Source organism: Mercenaria mercenaria, chromosome 12, assembly GCF_021730395.1.
Source record: "Mercenaria mercenaria strain notata chromosome 12, MADL_Memer_1, whole genome shotgun sequence".
Lineage (NCBI taxonomy): Eukaryota > Metazoa > Mollusca > Bivalvia > Venerida > Veneridae > Mercenaria > Mercenaria mercenaria.
In genome coordinates this window covers 5,630,014-5,648,504 of record NC_069372.1, presented here as the reverse complement: position 1 = coordinate 5,648,504, position 18,491 = coordinate 5,630,014, and the positions used below count along the sequence as shown (strand labels likewise).

Sequence of the window (18,491 nt, the reverse complement as noted above, 5' to 3'; positions counted from 1 at the left end):
AATTATTACAAATTCATCATTACTCAGATTTTCTAAATTCTAAATATGCATTTTGGTTGTATGAAACCTCGCTTAGTCTTTATTTTCAAATTAGACAAAAATTGTACGCTTGGACGGCTATACACATTCATGACCTTCAAAAAACGAAAATAATGAGATTAACACAACTTTTACGGGTTTATTTTCCTAGAAAGAAAAATATACCTGGTTTGAAATATGCAGGGTGTGTATTTAAACTGTTATGTACCTTCTCATTTCATGTTGCTTAAGCATTGGTCTGAACTTTTCAAATGCCACATATTTTCGTGACGTGCATGTTTAGATTGGAATCACAGGCACGGGTCCAGTGAATATTTTTTTTTGTTTAATATAATTTTTTTCACACAAATATACTTTATATATGTAAGTCAAATGAAAAAAAAATCGATGACAAAAAATCCGGTCATGGTGTCATATACATTGAAAAGGTGAACTATGCGAGGGTAACGCTATGGGAAGCTACTCGGCAAACTTGTAGAACATTTCAAAACCGGAGTTTATACACTTGCAGCCGCTACCTGCATGATCGCACCTTCGAAACATTTAAAGCCATCCATAATACTAAACTGACCCCATAAATTGCTTTGAAATACACAGAACAAGTCTCTAGGAGCGAAATATTTCAAATATCCCCGGCGATTTCAGCTACCAAACGAAGTGATAAAAACCAGGAACACGTCTGCTATCCGGAATGAAATCACCAGGGATAACTGAAATATATCGCTGGTAGAGACTTGTACTGTGTTTTTCAAAGCAATTTATGGGGTCAGTTTAGCATTTATGTAAGGCTTTAAATGTTTCAAAGGTGCGATCATGCAGGTAGCGGCTGCAAGTGTATAAACTCCGATTTTGAAATGTTCCACAAGTTTGCGGAGTAGCTTCCCATAGCGTTACGCTCGCATAGTTCACCTTTTCAATGTATATGACACTATGACCGGATTTTTTGTCATCGATTTTTTTTTCATTTGTCTAACATATATAAAGTATATTTGTGTGAAAAAAATATATTAAACAAAAAAAAAATACACTGGACCTGTGCCTGTGATTGGAATGTGTCACTTTATGTACCAGACACTTTATGTACCAGCACTTTATGTACCACTTTGGACACCTTATGTACCACATATATGATATATAGTGGATGATCATTTTTGTTTTGATTTGATGAAAATGTTATATTTTATGTTACTTGAAATGTTTTTCTTTACTAAATTTAAATGTCATAATTAATAAGGTAAAATTATATGCACATAGAAATGTTAACAACATTCTATGGACTTAAGCTGATTAAATCAAAGTTGTTTTCACAGGTAATTATCACATATTGAAAATTTCTGAAAAAAAAACAACAAAAAAAAACAATTATCCGACCTACCTACCCTAATTTGTTTTAGCATGTTACTGGAAACAAAGAATTATTTTTTTTAGACCAATGCTTGTTTCACAATATTTTTGTTTATAATGTTTAAAAAATCATGTCGATACTAATGTTTGAGCTACTGGTCATTTTCACAGTATACATGATTGTGGATTGTTGACGAATGGTTGAGAGAAAACATTTTCTAAAATGTGAAAGTGAGTCACTGAAAGTGTTAATTTAAGGTTCCATTTCCATGTCATTCAGAAATAAGCAGTACCGGTATCTTTTAAAATACTAATTAATATTTCATTGTAGCTTTCATTTTGTAGCAGAGCTGAAAATTTGTGCGAGATATTGGATGGTTCTTGTACTGTTCTTATAAGGAGTTATTTACAAGATATTATGTATGATTTACAGAAAGAATCAGATGGTCAAGCCGGTCATTACTTCTAAAAAGACAGCAGCTGTGGATAAGATGATGAGAACGGAGCAGAATCTTCAATATATAAACAACCCTTACCTTTCTGCGGTAACAGAATACTGTTCAATCATTGTTAACAGTTGAGGCCTTATTTTTTTGGAAGTGTCTAGGGGTACGGAGAAGTAGTTCTTGAATCTTGTGTTTTTAGCTCGACTAATCGAAGAATAGTCTAGCTATTCTACTCACCCTGGCTTTGGCATCGGTGTCACACCTTGGTTAAGTTTTTGCATGCAAGTACATACAGCTATCATTTAAAGGCATATAGCTTTGAAACTTATTTATTCTTTTTCTAGGTCAATTACCAACCTCACTGGGTCATGCCCCCTTTTGGACTTAGAAAATTCTGGTTAAAGTTTTACATGCAAGTTACTATCTCCAAAACTAATGCAGATATTGAATTGAAACTTCACATGTGTCTTCGGGGTTATAAAACTAGTTGATAGCAGCAAGTCCCATAACTCTTACCTTCATTTTGGCCAAATTATGCCCCCTTTTGGACTTAAAAAAATTCTGGTAAAGGTTTTGCGTGCAAGTACATACAGCTATTACTAAAAGGCATATAGATTTGAAACTTATTTTTGAGGTCAATTACCAACCTCACTGGGTCAAGTTCCATAACTCTGACATGTATTTTGAGCAAATTATGCCCACTTTTGGACTTAGAAAATTCTGGTTGAGGTTTTACAAGCAAGTTACTATCTCCAAAACTATTGCAGATTTTGAATTGAAACTTCACGTGTTTTCGGGGTTATAAAACTAGTTGATAGCAGCAAGTCCCATAACTCTGATATGCATTTTGGTCAAATTATGTCCCCTTTTGAACTTAAAACTCTTTTGATATTTAACATTTTGGGTAATATTTTCTTGCTTCTGGGACAATATTTCGAATAGTCGAGCTTGGCTGTCTTACGGACAGCTCTTGTTAATTCAAGAGGTACAGATCTGTAAATGTAGACAAGCCTGTTGGGGATTCGGATTCTCCTGACTTTGTGGGATATTTACATCTTGATTTTGTTGCAAATGAAGTATCAAGTAAGATTTAATCAATATTCACCTGAAACGTGAATCCAGAGGGGGTGTGCAGGGGAGACATAATTGTTTTCCAGTTATTGATTGGAAATTAAGTGTGATGTACAGAAGAATGGATGAACTGACTGACTGATGGACAGATGGACGGAAGGACAGGGCAGAAACCATGAAAGTTCATGCTAATCAAAGTTAAATGATTTCCAAGTATAAACCAAATTGAAAATGTTCTGTTCTTTTTTACTTTTTAATACATTATTACTTGCTGTTTGTTCAAGTACATTTACGTATTTGTTGCTTTCAGGAGGAAGAACGGGTTTATGGAATGGACCATCCAAAGAAAGAAAAAAGAAAAAGAGCATTCTTGGAGAGTAAGAGAAAGCCGTTTTTCCTGGACAAGACTTTAGAGGATCATTATAAAGACACTGTTTACCAAAACAAAAAGTGGGAATGATTTTAAGTGGAAAGTTCTTATGTGATATTTATAGAAATGTACAGTATATTGCAATTAAAAGCAGTTCTGGTCAAAATTAAGGATCTCTTTGAAAATTGATCCGGGTCTTTTTTTGAGTAAGTATGGTATGGTCTCATCAAGAGAATTTCAGAAGTTGAAAACCACTTTAGATTTATGGCCAGGACGAGCATCTAGTTGGATTACACCAGTTGACTGCTAACTTATGTGTTACTCATGTGGTGCTAATTAGGAAACTAGACTTTATGTCGGATCTGTACCGAATAAGAATTTAATGAAAATTGTTGTTTGATACAAATTTGTTAGTGCTGCGAGATAGTATATTCAGACTGATAGTTTTGACGAGCATAAGTCACAGCAAAAGTTTATTGTATAGTGTTGGATAGAAAAAGTTCAGACTTTAGTTGAAATGTAATTCAGAGTTTCGGGTTTCAGTATCCATTCTACATTATTTAAAATGTGTAAAGAGGGACTCCTCCTGATTTCTGTCTTTATTAGTCCCCTACTGGTTCAAAACCAGTTTCTGGGACTAGAAATGCACTTTTCCGTCCATCTGTGAGTCTGCAATTTCATGTCCAGTTTGTAACTCTTGTTATCTATGGAGGGATTTTGATATTACTTGGCAGAAATGTTCCCCATAATGAGACGACATGTCAGACCCAAAACCCAGACCCCTAGCCCATAGGTCAGAGTCACAATTGGAGGTAAAAGGTATTTTTTCCTGTCCAGTCCATAACTCTCCCATCCATGAAAGAACTTTAATATTACTTGGCTTAAATGTACCTCATAATAAGATGATCTGTCATTCAGACCCCTAGCTCAAACGTCAAGGTCATACTTAGCAGTCAAATGTTAACATGGCATGAACAGGGTCCGTTTATTGTCCGGTTCATAACTCTAGTCATTCATAAAGGGAAATGTTCCCCATGATGAGACAACGTGTCATGTGCAAATCCCGGACCCCTGGCTCAAAGTTCAAGGTCACAGTTGGGGGTCAAAGGTCAACAGGGCTTTTTTCCTGTCCGGTCCATAACTCTGTCATCCATGAAGGGATTTTAATATTACTTGGCACAAATATTCCCCATGATGAGACGACGTGTTATGTGCAAAACCTGGACCCCTAGCTCAAAGGTCAAGGTCACAATTGGAGGTCAGGGGCCTCCATGGCCGAGTGGTTAAGGTCGCTGACTTCAAATCACTTGCCCCTCATCGATGTGGGTTCGAGCCTCACTCGGGGCGTTGAATTCTTCATGTGAGGAAGCCATCCAGCTGGCTTACGGAAGGTCGGTGGTTCTACCCAGGTGCCAGCTCGTGTTGAAATAATGCACGGAGGGGCACCTGGGGTCTTCCTCCACCATTAAAGCTGGAAAGTCGCCATATGACCTATCATGTGTCGGTGCGACGTTAAATCCAACAAAACAAAACAAACAATTGGAGGTCAAACTTCAATAGGGTTTTTTCCTGTCTGGTCCAGAACTCTGTCATCCATCAAGGATTATAATATTACTTGGCATAAATGTTCCCCATGATGAGATGACATGTCATGCTTAACACCCAGAACCTTAGCTTAAAGGTAAAGGTCACACTTTGAGATCAAAGGTCAATAGGATTTTTTTCCTGTTCGGTTTATAACTTTGCCATGCAAAACAGGATATGAACATCAGTTTGCACAAATATTCCCCTGGATGAGACAATGTTTCATGTGCCAAACCTGGGTCCGTAGCTGGAAGGTCAAGATCACACTTGGAAGTCAAAGGCCTAAAGGGCTTTTTTCATTTATTTTCCAAGGCGATAAAACACTGAGGGTCGGGCCAAAAACTTAAGGTAGGTCAGGATACTGGAAACATTTTTTTTACACCTAAACTCCTTTTTCAACATGTACCAAGTAGGACTTTCACATGCATATACTAGACTACAACTTTGTTGAGGGTCACCTCTACGTCCGAACTATATTAGTGTTTTCAGATAATACAAATTTATTTCCTGCTGTAGTGTTATCAGCTTTGAAGACTTGACTTTGTTAGCTGTGTTTGCTTTTCATTTTGTTAATGTAATGCATTATTCATCACTGTTTTTCATGAAGAATGAGTAATCTCAGGTTATTAAAGTCTGACAACTGACTTCAAACCACTTGCCCCTCACTTATGTAGGTTCGAGCCTCACTCAGTGGGGGTGGGGGTCAAATTATTCATGTGAGGAAGCCATCAAGGTGGCTTTTAGAAGGTGTATGGTTCTACCAAGCTGAATACCTTTGAAGAAATACTGCATGGAGAGGCACCAGGGGTCTTCCTCCACAATCAAAGCTGGAAAGTTACCATATGACCTATAATTGTGTCAGTGTGATGTTTTACCCACAACTTAGTGTGAAAGTATGATTTAATATTACTAAATAAAAAGCAACAAAACAAACTTTGAATGGTCACTTGTATTTTCACTTCTGAATACCAGTTCAGTTTCAGTAGTAATATGAACAAGTAAACATAAAGAATTTAACCGTTACCCTGCTAAATTTTCAGAGCTCCAGATAAGCTACATATTTACGAAATTAAACTTGCTGAAAACCCAATTGAATTCATACAGTGTGCATACTAAAAGGCAATTAAAATTTCTAATACCCAATTCATTAAAATCGCTTGCATATCACATTTTCCTTATTGTAGAACGGGTACAAGACTAACGCTAGACAACAGGCTGGTTATACGTTACGGCAGAACAGGTAGCTATTTATCGGAAAAAGCACACGACCATTCAGTCTAATCGATTTGTTATTGAAATATTATGCTGATAAAATGACCACTTGTAGTACTAAAAGAGGTTGCAGAAAAACATTGTTGCAGCACAAACAAACAAAATAGAAGAATATTTTGTTGTTCAACAAGGACTTAATCGGTTTGTGATAATATAGTGCCACTAATACTGTCCAACATCTTACTGGAGAGCATATATTGTGGTGAATACATCGTTCGGGATATTGTGTATGAATATTGATCTCAGACTGTATTTAAAGTGCAAAAAATACAATGGCACAAAAGTATCCCAGAAAACAAACAATTGGAGAAAAAAATATCCTTGGTTAAAATTACACAATAATTAGAATTATCAATTAAAATACACATAATATTTTACCTTGCTTACAGGCATGTACATAGAAACAAATAGTGAAACCTGGTTAATGATATATACTGTTACAGTAAGCATGTTTCGTCCAGTGCAAGTTAGCCAAAAGAAAAAACAAGGAGCTGCGTTCAATAAACGCTTGATGCCCCTGGTGGCATCCTTGTCGATAGATTTTGCACCCAAGTCCAAAATGAGGTCAAGGTCAAACTGAGGTCAGGTGATGTGTGAAGATGAGGAATGGTCACAGGTTACATCTGCATTAGTATCAAGTCATTCTAGTAAGGGGTATTGATGCTAGACAAAACGGTCCCATTTGGTTAACCAAGAGATGGCCCATATAAAGCAACCAAAGTCCAAAATGAGGTCAAGGTCAAGGTCAAACTGAGCTTAGATGATGTCTGAAGATGAGGAATGGTCACAGGTTACATCTGCATTAGTATCAAGTCATTCTAGTAAGGGGTATTGATGCTAGACGAACGGTCCCATTTGGTTAACCTCGTACGGACAGCAGGACGATCACTATATGCCTCCCGCATCAGTAGATGCCAGGGGCATAAAAATGTTTGACTGTGCAAGAAAAAAAAAGTTGTTTGTGCGAGATTGGTGAAATACCCAACTGATTTTAGGAAATACCAAATTACTTGTGAAAAGCCTTTGTAATAATATTATTTTTACCCAATTCAGATTTCCAATACCTAATTCCGACAAAAAATTATGGGTAGATACCTAATTGCACCAAAACATTATCTGGAGCTCTGAATTTCTAAAATGAACTTGTCCATCTTTCATTTTGGACACTACCATTAACTGTTAAAAGGGGAGCATACAAAAAGTTACTGACTGGCGCACAGTGCAGATTTTGATCAGACTGCACATCCATGCAGGCTGATCATGATTTACACTGGTCGCAAAGGCAGGTTCAATCTTGTCTATCAAGAAAAGGGTTATGACTGTTATTAAGCAATGATTAAAGAAAATTTGAAGTAAGTAAAATAGCTTTAATTAAGTCAGCTTTTGGGCTAGATAAGTTATTTAGAATACACTAGACATATTTCTTTTTCGTAAACTTTACTTTTTCCTTGTCTTCTTCCTTGGTATTCTGTTTTTTGTTGTTGTGTTTTTTTTGCAACAGCTGTTTGCTAGAATGTATAATAGTGACATTTTGGGACTTTCCACTGCTTTCTGTTACAGTTTTGGACTGTAATTTCCCAGAGTTAATGTCTGTCATATTTCCAGTCTGGCCTGCCAAACTGTCTGGATATCACAGTATCACATTGACTTTCACCTTCATAAATAAATCCACTGATTTCATTATCTTCTCACAAACATTGCCCAAACACTAAATTTCATTTTTTCCATTAAATTTTAAATCTGTATCTTCCAACAAATTCTGTCATTCATCAGCCACAAAGTGTTAATCTTTACACATAAATTACTTGCTTCATCCAAAACACTAATATTTCTTAGTTGAAGATGCACCATCCACAATATCTTTATGATTAATCAACCAAATTCTAATAATATATATCTTGAAAACAATTCTTTCTTGCTTCCTCCCTCCACAAAAATCTGCATCTTCATGTATACATTGCCTCGATACAACACTTATTAGCTTATTAAATTCAGTAAAGTTTTAAATGTCCTGTAACTTTGTCTATTAAATTTGCTGGACCTGAAAAGAAGATTGAAAGTAAGGTTTGGTTATACCAAATCATTTAGACATTTTAGAATATACCTTGTAACAATTATGTGCTTGACAAAGAACGTGATATACCTTTAATGAAGGAATATACCAAATTTGGTTTAATTCTTGCCCTAGTAAGTGTAATTTCATTGACTTCCTGTTTCATAATTAAATCACTTACTGGTTCTGCAGCTAATACTATCCTAGATCCATTGATAACTACCTGTATCACAAATCACTAAACTGTTCATCCTAAATAATTATACTGTCTGTCTGTGTTCTACCTGTATTTAATAATATGAATTGCTTACTTGATCCTACAGCTAAAACTGTCCTATATCCACTGGCTGCCTATGTTATGCCAGTATCATGAACCACTTACCTGGTCTACTGGCTTTAGAACTGTGTTCTACCCACATCATGTTCTGCCCTCAACATGAATGGCTTACCTGATCCTACAGCTAACTGTCCTAAGTCTACTGACTTTCTGTGTTCTACTGGCATCAAGTATCGCTTATGTGATCCTACAGCTAAAACTGTCCTAGATCAGTTGGTTATCTGTTCTGCCTGCATGAATTAGATACCTGGTCCTACAGCTGAAACTGTTCTTTATTCACTGGCTGTCTGTGTTATGTCTGTATCATAAATTACTTACTTGATCCTACAGCTAAAACTGTCTTAAATCTACTGACTTCCGTGTTCTGCCACCAAAATGAATCACCTGCCTGATCCCACAGCTAAAACTGTCTTAAATCTGCTGGCTATCTGTGTTCTGCCCACAACATGAATCACTTACCAGATCCTAAAGTGAAAACTGTCCTGGATGTACTTGCTATCTGTGTTCTGCATGCAACATAAACTGATTACATGATCCTACAGCTAAAACTGTCCTGAATCTACTGGCTATCAGATTCTGTGTCTGCTCACATGAATTGCTTACCTGATTACATGATCCTACAGATAAAACTGTACTGAATCTACTGGCTATCTGTGTTCTGCCTGCAATATTAATCGCTTAGCGGATTACCTGATCCGACAGCTAAAACTGTACTGAATCTACTGGCTGTGTTCTGCCTGCAACATTAATCCCTTACCTGATTACCTGATCCTACAGCTAAAACTGTCCTGAATCTACTGGCTATCAGATTCTGTGTTCTGCCTGCAACATTAATCGCTTACCTGATTACCTGATCCTACAGCTAAAACTGTACTGAATCTACCGGCTGTGTTCTGCCTGGAACAAGAATCACTTACCTAATCCTACAGCTAAAACTGTCCTAAAACTATTGTCTATCTGTGTTCTGCCTTTATTCTGAATCAATTACCTGGTCCTAAAGCTAAAACTGTCCTAAACTTACTGGCTATCTATGTTCTGTCTGCAACATGAATCACTTTCCTGATCCTAGAGCTGCCATAACTCTACCGACTGTCCTAGTTCTGCCTGTATCTTAAACCACTTACCCGGTCCTACAGCTAAAACTGTTCTAGATCCACTTGCTATCTGTGTTCTTCCTGCATCACGGATCACACTGCATATCAAGCCATTTGCTGAAGCTTCTTTAGCCAACTGTAGCCTGGAACACACAGACTTGTTTGATTGTTTTGGATTCAGCACAGTTTTTTAAACAGTTTTTCGCTTAAGTAATGGCGGGAAGTTAACCTTTAACCAATAATCCTGAATTCTGTGTCAGTACTAACTAGTTCTCTGCAATACCTGCCAACTTTTACACATGAATCAAAAACAGAGGTCAAATGGTTTCAGACATGATATATCTTTTATCCCTCGCCCTTTGATCAAACTCTTGGACCCACAATCTGCGCTTTCCCTAATGAGCTAAGCAGGTGGGATACAAAGAGGTAGCTGTGAACTAAATAAGATATACAAAGATTGAGCTCATTTGAAGTAAACTGCAGGTTACTACATGTACTATTTAAAAATGATTAGCCAGCAAATATGCTATCTAACCAAAGTTAACATTGTTACAATCAATAGAAAGTTTTTAATTTACAGAGCTTATATAGCAAAATTAAATATAGGTAAAGTCTAATATAAAACCTGTAGCAAGTAGTACCCAGCAATACAAGCTAAGATTTTTTTCCTCAAATGAAGTGCAGGTATTTTGCCAGAATTCCAAACACTACCATATGAAGGAATTATTATCTCTCTTAATTTAATGCCTTTAGAGCCTATTTAAGAAATAAATCTCATGCAGAGCCTGAAGTCTTACAGAGCTTGTTCAGAGTCTGTTTTTACAACAACCTTGGGCTGCCCGCAAGCTTTCCATGCATATAGAGTTTCCGAGTCCTTCATCATAGCCTTCTCTGCAGCTCCTAAAGCACCATGAGCACACTGGAAAAATAATTAAATAGTATTCATGTTTATTAACCTATATGTTTTTAAGGTCTTTCAGACAGACCTGTTATGATAAATTTGAAACTATGATCAATTTAACTATTATTTCGTTAGCTTTTCAACTGTGATCAATTACATTGCCATTATTCCTCCTTGTAAATGTAATCAATTACATTACAATGTAATCATCATGGTTAATTTATAATTTTTCTGATTTGATTTTAAACTTATAGAAAACCTGTCTGCTTTATAGAAAATTTCAGATATCCCAACTACCCTTGAATTAAAATTGACAGTATCCTATACCTGCGCTGCAGCCTTTCCCTTGCCCATTTTGAGATCATTTCTGACTACAATGACCATCTTGTATTCTCCATCATCTGATAATTTTGGTGAGCTATCTGTAAGGTCTAACTGAAAAAAAAAGATCAATAAACTTTGTCTGACAATTTTTACCAAATTTTACATTGCTAAAAATAATTTAATTATCAACTGATCAAGTTTGTTAACAAAGTGGAATATTTACATCACAGTAACCTTAAACTCTATACATAAGCCAACCAACACAAGTCTATATGAAAAAGACTCTCGTCTATATAAAAAAGCACATGTTGTTTTATATAGAGAGTGGTCTTTTTCATATAGACTTGGGTTGGCTGATGGGTAGAATTTCAGGTTCCTGTGATTTACATATAATTATACTTTGAAAGGTGTAAACTGGTTAAGTCAAAAACAACATTTACAAAACACAGTTTGTTTTTTTCTCAGATGGCGGAAACACATTTTCTCTGTTTAAAATATATGCTCATTTGATTTGACTATGGTAATATGTGCGCCCAGTATCTACTGAGTAATATGAAAATTTATCAGGTTGGCATGACGTCACTTCCATGGCAACCGATAAAGCAAATATCGAGGAGGTGAAAGTAGAACCTAATGACTTGTAGCGATTAAACTAGCAGTGTGTGTTGTAATGTATTTTCAAATAAAACAGATCAAGATACTTTGTTCATAAAGGTAAAGGTAAGTTTTATTTACCGTCGCTTGGTGAAACAATTAACATAAGCTCTCTAGAGCTTTTCTGCGACCCTATATTAAGAACAGTTAAAACCAATTATACCTCACCCCCAGCAATTTGATGGTACCCATTTAAAGCTGGGTCGACTGAGGCAATCGTGATAAAGTGCCTTGCCCAAGGACACACCGCAATGGGAGTAGCCAGGATTCGAACCAGGGGCCTTCACCTCCGCAGGAAAGCGTCTTAGCCCTCTCGACCAATGCGTTCATTTAGTCGATTTTATTATTTGCAGTCCCTATGGTATATATTTTTAAATTTTTTGTCAAATTACACCAGAAATTATTGATTTATTAGCATGTCAAAACAGTCTGGCAGAAGTCATGTGTATTGTCAATTCTTCCGCGCTTGGGATGTTTTATAAGTTTCCAAGTTTATTCAACATTTTCTCAGTTTGCACAATACATATAAAAACATTTGGAAAAATATGTAATAAAAGAAAATATTAAGATTTAGTCATGCAAATATGAGTGTAACACTATACGAATACAGATCTAGATCTCATCAAATACCTGATAACATATAACAATATTTTTTAAACTATTTATAAAAAAACTTCTTGGCTATTATAATCATAGCGACTGTCTATCTTTTTGAAAAAATTTTAAACTTAAGTGTCTTGAAGAACTGGATAAAAAAATCACAAACAGATCTAATGAAATCGAAGAAATTTGTTATAATAAGCTCATTAAGCTGATTTTTTTTCAAATGCTAATATATGTCGTTGCCATTTAATAAATCTGACTTTGGCCCAAAGTCACTTTGGGTAATATATCTTTTATACTTCTGTCACAAATCAATGTCACTGTACATTTAGTATGAAAGTGACAATAGCAATTAATTTCTAAAAAAGAAATGTCCCTGAAGTCAAAAATTTTTTTGGATGAAATGTTTTACGGTTTTATGGAAACCTTCCCCTTGCGAGGCACTTTTAGTATCACAACTCTCTCGTTATATATATATTATATATATATATATATACTCCTGTTATTTTGAACGCCCCTGTTTTTCATTCATGTGCATTTTTGGAGGTAAGAGGGTGGTATTTATTAATTTAAAGTAATTAAATGATTTGATGGTATTTTAAGAAAATACGGAATAAAAATGAAACATCATCCATTTTGCTGTAAATTATTATGTGAAAATATTTGTTTGCAGGGTTTTTTCTTTCTGATTAGGGAACATAGTCTATACTCCCAATATTGGGAATTTTGACGTATAAATGTTCCAAAATGGGAAATATTTAGTCCCACAGGATATAGTAAGGATGTGTTTTTACACTTGTTTCACATTGTACAACCTCTTTAACATACTGCCATTACAAAATTGTCCATAATTTGGTCAATGTTTGTGCAATTTTGATGATTTTTTTTTCAGAATGTAGATTGGGAATTTTTGCACTCATTTTGGGAAAAATACATACTTTTTGGCTTTGGGAATATAGCCCAATAACGGCTATAAAAACGGTTGGAAAAAAACCTGTTCCAAATAAAAGGATAATGCCAATCATGCAACATTTTTTAATTACAAACTGGTATTTACTTTCACCTCAGTTTGTTGCTATGCAACACAAATTATGCGCTAAAGTGCCCGGATATCCAACCTGATCAATCACGGAATAACTTTGAACAATAATTTTTAAATATGTATGTTAGATCTTAGTCAGCAAGCTGATAAATAAATTCGTTACTATTTAAGTCTAAATCCCAAAATTATCTTCTACCTATCCTTTATACCCTAATGCATTGCATAAAATGATAAAGTTTAGAAGTAGTACGAGCTATTTCGGGTACGAATTGTTAAATTAAATATGTTTTAAAACTTATTTGATTACCTCTATCTTTTTCTTAGTCTTAGAAAATGCGGGAGACATAGCTCTTAATTTTCCTCTTAGAAACCAGCCAATGACAACTCCAATTCCGACACCGACAGCCAAAGAACTTGCAAACCCCTTTTCCATCGTACTCATGCTCTTGGCCAGCTTAATTCCCGTCTATTTACCGTACCGTGTACCGGTATCATGCATCATGCAAAATTCTGTCTGTATAAACTTTGCGTTTACCATGGGTTTCTATGGTCAGTAACACAGCTAGACGACATTTTAGATAATTGTATTATAATTGATGATATGGAATTACTTAGTCATAGGAATTACATTTTGAAAGCCGTAGCTTTTAAAATTAACTGCATTATGTGACAGATACACTTCCGCTAAGACCTAAAATCAAAGCCTTGAAATGTCGGATGGTTGCGGGTTTTTGGTAGATTTATTTTCTGTTTAAATGCCAGTCTATAAGTATACATGAATGAGAAACAAATACAAATTTAATGTGTCTCATATCTAAGATGAACTCTGCCTGACCCAGCTTGTGATGTAACCATGGGCTGGAATACCTCATCATTCATAGATCTTACATAATCTAAATGGTCAGTGTGAGTGAATACAGGTTGAATAAGAACTGCTTGTTCATTAATAATTCATCCGCATTGTTCATGAATGGGACTATTTTGTGTAGCACATGAACATCCTTTGGATGTGATTCGGAATAAAATAAAGATGCTATGATTGTCAGAAATACACTTTAACTTGGGTAGCGGGATAAACCCGCAACCAAAAACTCTTTGTTTCCGGCATCATGCTAAAAAAATAGGGTAGGTATGTCGTCTTTTTTTGTTTCGGATTTTTTATTAAGCAAGACTTTTCGGAAATTATTTTTGTGTCAAAAATGAATACACATAAGGGGGTTATGCCTTTAGAGCATCAGTTAGTTGATTTCTAACATCACTAACCATGTTTAAACCATAAAACTGAGTGCAGTTTTGCAACTTTTTGTTAAAGAGTTGAAAAAAAAACAAGGCCATAAAAATATCTAGGATCGGGCCAAATATTTAGGGTAGGTCGGGATACCGGAAACGAACATTTTTAGGCCTAAAGTAGTACATATTAGCTAAATAATGTCTGGCAACTTAATATATCAATGTGACAATATCGGATTTCACACCTATTATAAATTGACTATAGAAATATAAAAGGTAAACTACATGTTTGTGCCCCCTCCCACCCCATTTAATATGTGAAGTTGTGCACTTGGGGTTTTGTCAGTCAATCAGTATTTGTGTTTGATATGGGTCCACAAGATAAGATAAGATAAGATTTATTTAAAGTCGGCAAGACATCAAACAAGTACAACATAAATTCTTGTGAGCCTTTGAACCGACTACAGATTAACATATGGTATATATTAAAACAAATTGTATAAAAGCTGCAATTATGATATGGATATTAGTGTTAAGAGTTAAATAGCATTTAGCACGTTATACAAATAAAATATCTAAACATCTAAAACTATGACCTTTGCCTACCATCTAGGATATCACTTAAAAAAGGAAGAAAATAACCACAGACAGATTTAAAGACTCTTATATAAAAATATTACAGTAAGTGAAACTGGTTTTGTTGTTTAGCATGAAGATCCATGATTAAAGTCAGTAAAGATTGGCAGATATCATAGCTTGCAACACAAAAAGTACAAAACTTGCAACACAAAAAGTACAACAGCAAACAAAATACATAAGCAAGTGCAATGAAAGCAAAATACAGGCAGAAAGACCATTGACTGCAAGTGAAATAATGGGAAAAAAAAATACATTTGAACAAACACAGGCACATGTACATCACAATTATAACTACGAAAAACATAATAAAACTAGAGATGCTTTTGAGAAAAGCGCATGTCTCCCACAACTGCCCCTATGAAAAATGTCTAGTTTCTCTAGATGGATTAGATGAATGGACCAAATTAAAAGTCTTGGACGAATGGACTCAATCAGTAATTCAAGGGCCATAATTCAAAAGTGCATTTGCGGATTTGGCTAGTTATCGAACTCGGCCGAGGTCTTATGGTCAAACACATTTTGATCAAGTTTGGTGAAGATCGGATGAGAAATGTTCGACTAAGCGTGCGGACAAGCTTTGTGACAGACAGACAGACACACACGCACACACACAGACACACACACAGACTGGAGTAAATCAATATGTCTCCCACACCACTGTGTGGTGGGAGACATAATGAGTAGTTTGCAAAGCAGAATTACAGTACTCTATAGTTAATACATACAAAGAAAAGTAGATGAAAAAATAACTGTATGAATATAATTCTGACACTACTATTTATTTATTTATTTATTTGGGTTTTACGGCGCACCAACACAGTATAGGTTATATGGCGCCAAACAGGACTACAAATTTTGGTTCCACATCTCATTTACATCGAAATAAAAACATGAGGTATGGAATCAAAATTTGCATACCTGCTGGAATCACAGAGTTACTGCAAAACCAAGTGTTAAGACCCTATTAGTCGCCTCTTACGATCATGCTAGGGTAAGGCAGTGGTTCCGATTCTTTTCATACACAGATCGTCCCAGAACCACATTGGGCCTGACACTACTAAGTTTAATAGCAACAGGCTTGTAAACTAACATAGGCGGGGGAAAAGCAACATGCAAGAGAGAAAAATTAAACAACAGCAAACAAAAAAGCTAAAATACATATACAGCTGAACTCCAAGTAGGCCCCACCAATGCTGTAGGAGCTCACTAACCCGGTTTACAAGCGATACACTTACAGTCCCTGCCGCTCCATGTGGATATGAGGCTTTTGAATTGATTTGAAGCTGGAGCAGGTCCTGAAGTGTTCTAGTAGTGAGTTCCACAGCACCGGCGCAGCATACTTGAAGGAGTTCTTACCATAAGAGGTTGTCCTTACAGCTGGCACCTGTAATAAATTCGAATACCTAAAATTAATAGCTGTAGATTTATAACAACAAGATCAGACAAGACAGGTGGAGCAATGTTGTTAACAATTTTAAAAGTTTCTAAGGCCATGGTTCGCATTTTGCGTACATGTAGTGATGGTAAATTTGCTTTTTCAAGTAATATTGCAGATGAAGAAGAATAATCATTATACACAAATCTAAGAGCTCTCTCTTGAATCTTTTCCATTTTCTCGGTGTTAGTTTCTGAGCAAAAGTGCCAAGCTAGTGAACAGAAATTTAAATTTGACAATACAAACGTATGAAATATAGTGAGCCGATTTAATTTGTTTAGGTTACAACCAATTCTTTTTAGCACATTTACCTGCTGAGCAGCCTTTTTACAAATATTGCTAATATGAGTATCAAATTTCAGTTTGCAGTCAATGTCCACCCCCAAAAGTTTGACAACTTCATCACAAGAAATGTGAGTGTTTCCTAAATTAAAAACAGGGGATTTGCTGGTAGTTTTCTTGCCGACAGCTATGGCCTGAAACTTATCAGGGTTGGCCTGCATACAGTTAAAATGAAACCATTCAATAAGAAATTTGCTTTCGTCTTGTAAAACTTTTACTAGTTCGTCAAACTTAGGGGAGTGGAAAGACAGTGTGTTATCGTCTGCATAGTTGTATAAAGTTCCTCTCTGAATAAAATAGAAAATGTCATTTATGAATACATTAAACAAAAGGGGCCCTAAAATAGAGCCTTGAGGAACTCCCTTTTGTAAATCTGCCAAAGTACTTACAATTTGACCTATTTTAATTTGTTGCTTTCTGTTTGATAAATAAGATTTTAACAGTTCCACAGATTGGTCAGATACCCCATAACAGGACAACTTATGTAGCAAAATATCATGGAGAAGGCAGTCAAATGCTTTAGATAAGTCCATAAGAATGGCTGCTACAAATTCATTTTGGTCCAGAGCAAATTTCTAGTCTTCAAGCAATCTCATTAATGTAGTTTGACATCCATGATTTTTTCTAAAAGCACATAAAAATTATCAAAAGTATTTTCAAAATAAGAAGACATTTGATCACTAAGTACTTTTTCAAAATGTTTGGATGGTATGGGAAGTATGCTTACTGGCCTGTAATTAGACTTTTCCAAGGGGTCCTTTTTCTTAAAGATGGGAGTGACTTGGGCCTTTTTTAGCTGATCGGGAAAGACACCTGTTTCTATAGATTTGTTAACTAACATAGTGATAGGCTGAATAAGTTTCACAGATATTTTGTCAACGCCAGTGGCCTTTTTTAAAATCAAACCTATTTATAATTCTGTTAATCATGTTTTCATCTATGGGTTGGAAATTAAATTCAGGGTTAGAAATTTTGTTTATTTTATCCTCAGTTTTAGACAGGCTAGAATGATCATTACAATAAAAAATAAAATCCTTTCCAATATCCTTAGCAATATTTGGAAATAAAATCATTGAAAATCTCAGAAACTTCACTATTTTCAGTTACTATTTTATCTTTCTCATTTAAAATAATTTTACTATGGTTGTTATTTCCTCTTCTAGACAAATATGGCTGAATAGTTGTTCCCCAAAAATCAGATGACTTGCAGCCACCAACACATCTCTCTTGGAAATATTTGTTTAAGGATTTTTTAAAAAGATTTTTAAGGTGGAATGCGCCTAATTTGGAGTTATTGGGTTTCGTTTCGAAATTTTGATTAATATAAAATTCAGCATATTCCTCATAGACTGCTTATTTTACTTTTTTAATATTTCTGTAACTTTTTTCTCTGCAGAGCTTCAAAAACGACAATTGACGTCCATTTTTGACGAACCGCGATTTCACGTCCATCAGACGATTTTTGTAAATCGTTCTGTTCATTCTAAAGAAATCGATTTGCTTTCAACTCATCACATTTTCATTTAAAAATGTCTTTAAAATGGTGTATTATTTATGGAGATCATTTTAACGTTAAAGCCGATATTTACGTTAAAGTGACGTCAGAGCGACAAATGTGACGTTGAGTTTCGAATAAAAAGTTTGCTTTAATCTTGTCTCATGTAAAACCCAAACGATAGAATTTGACAAAAGACTAACATAATAATGAAAA

General features: G+C 35.3%; 2 protein-coding genes across 2 annotated transcripts; one reads left to right on the top strand and one right to left on the bottom strand.

The window, feature by feature from the left end:
* Nucleotides 1–64: 64 nt before the first annotated feature.
* On the top strand, nt 65–3,850 carry LOC123534055 (uncharacterized). Its single transcript, XM_045316095.2, has 3 exons — nt 65–223; nt 1,817–1,928; nt 3,211–3,850. The coding sequence occupies exons 1-3, from the start codon at nt 153–155 to the stop codon at nt 3,358–3,360; spliced, it is 333 nt and encodes a 110-aa protein (XP_045172030.1). The 5' UTR covers nt 65–152; the 3' UTR covers nt 3,361–3,850.
* Nucleotides 3,851–5,785: 1,935 nt separating this feature from the next.
* LOC123534031 (peptidyl-tRNA hydrolase 2, mitochondrial-like) lies at nt 5,786–13,602 on the bottom strand. The gene is made up of 5 exons (XM_045316066.2): nt 13,442–13,602; nt 10,839–10,946; nt 10,408–10,529; nt 9,641–9,753; nt 5,786–8,167 (listed from the first exon to the last, which is right to left on the bottom strand). Exons 1-5 carry the CDS (start codon nt 13,574–13,576, stop codon nt 8,118–8,120), a joined length of 528 nt encoding a protein of 175 aa, XP_045172001.2. The 5' UTR covers nt 13,577–13,602; the 3' UTR covers nt 5,786–8,117.
* Between the last annotated feature and the right edge of the window lie 4,889 nt (nt 13,603–18,491).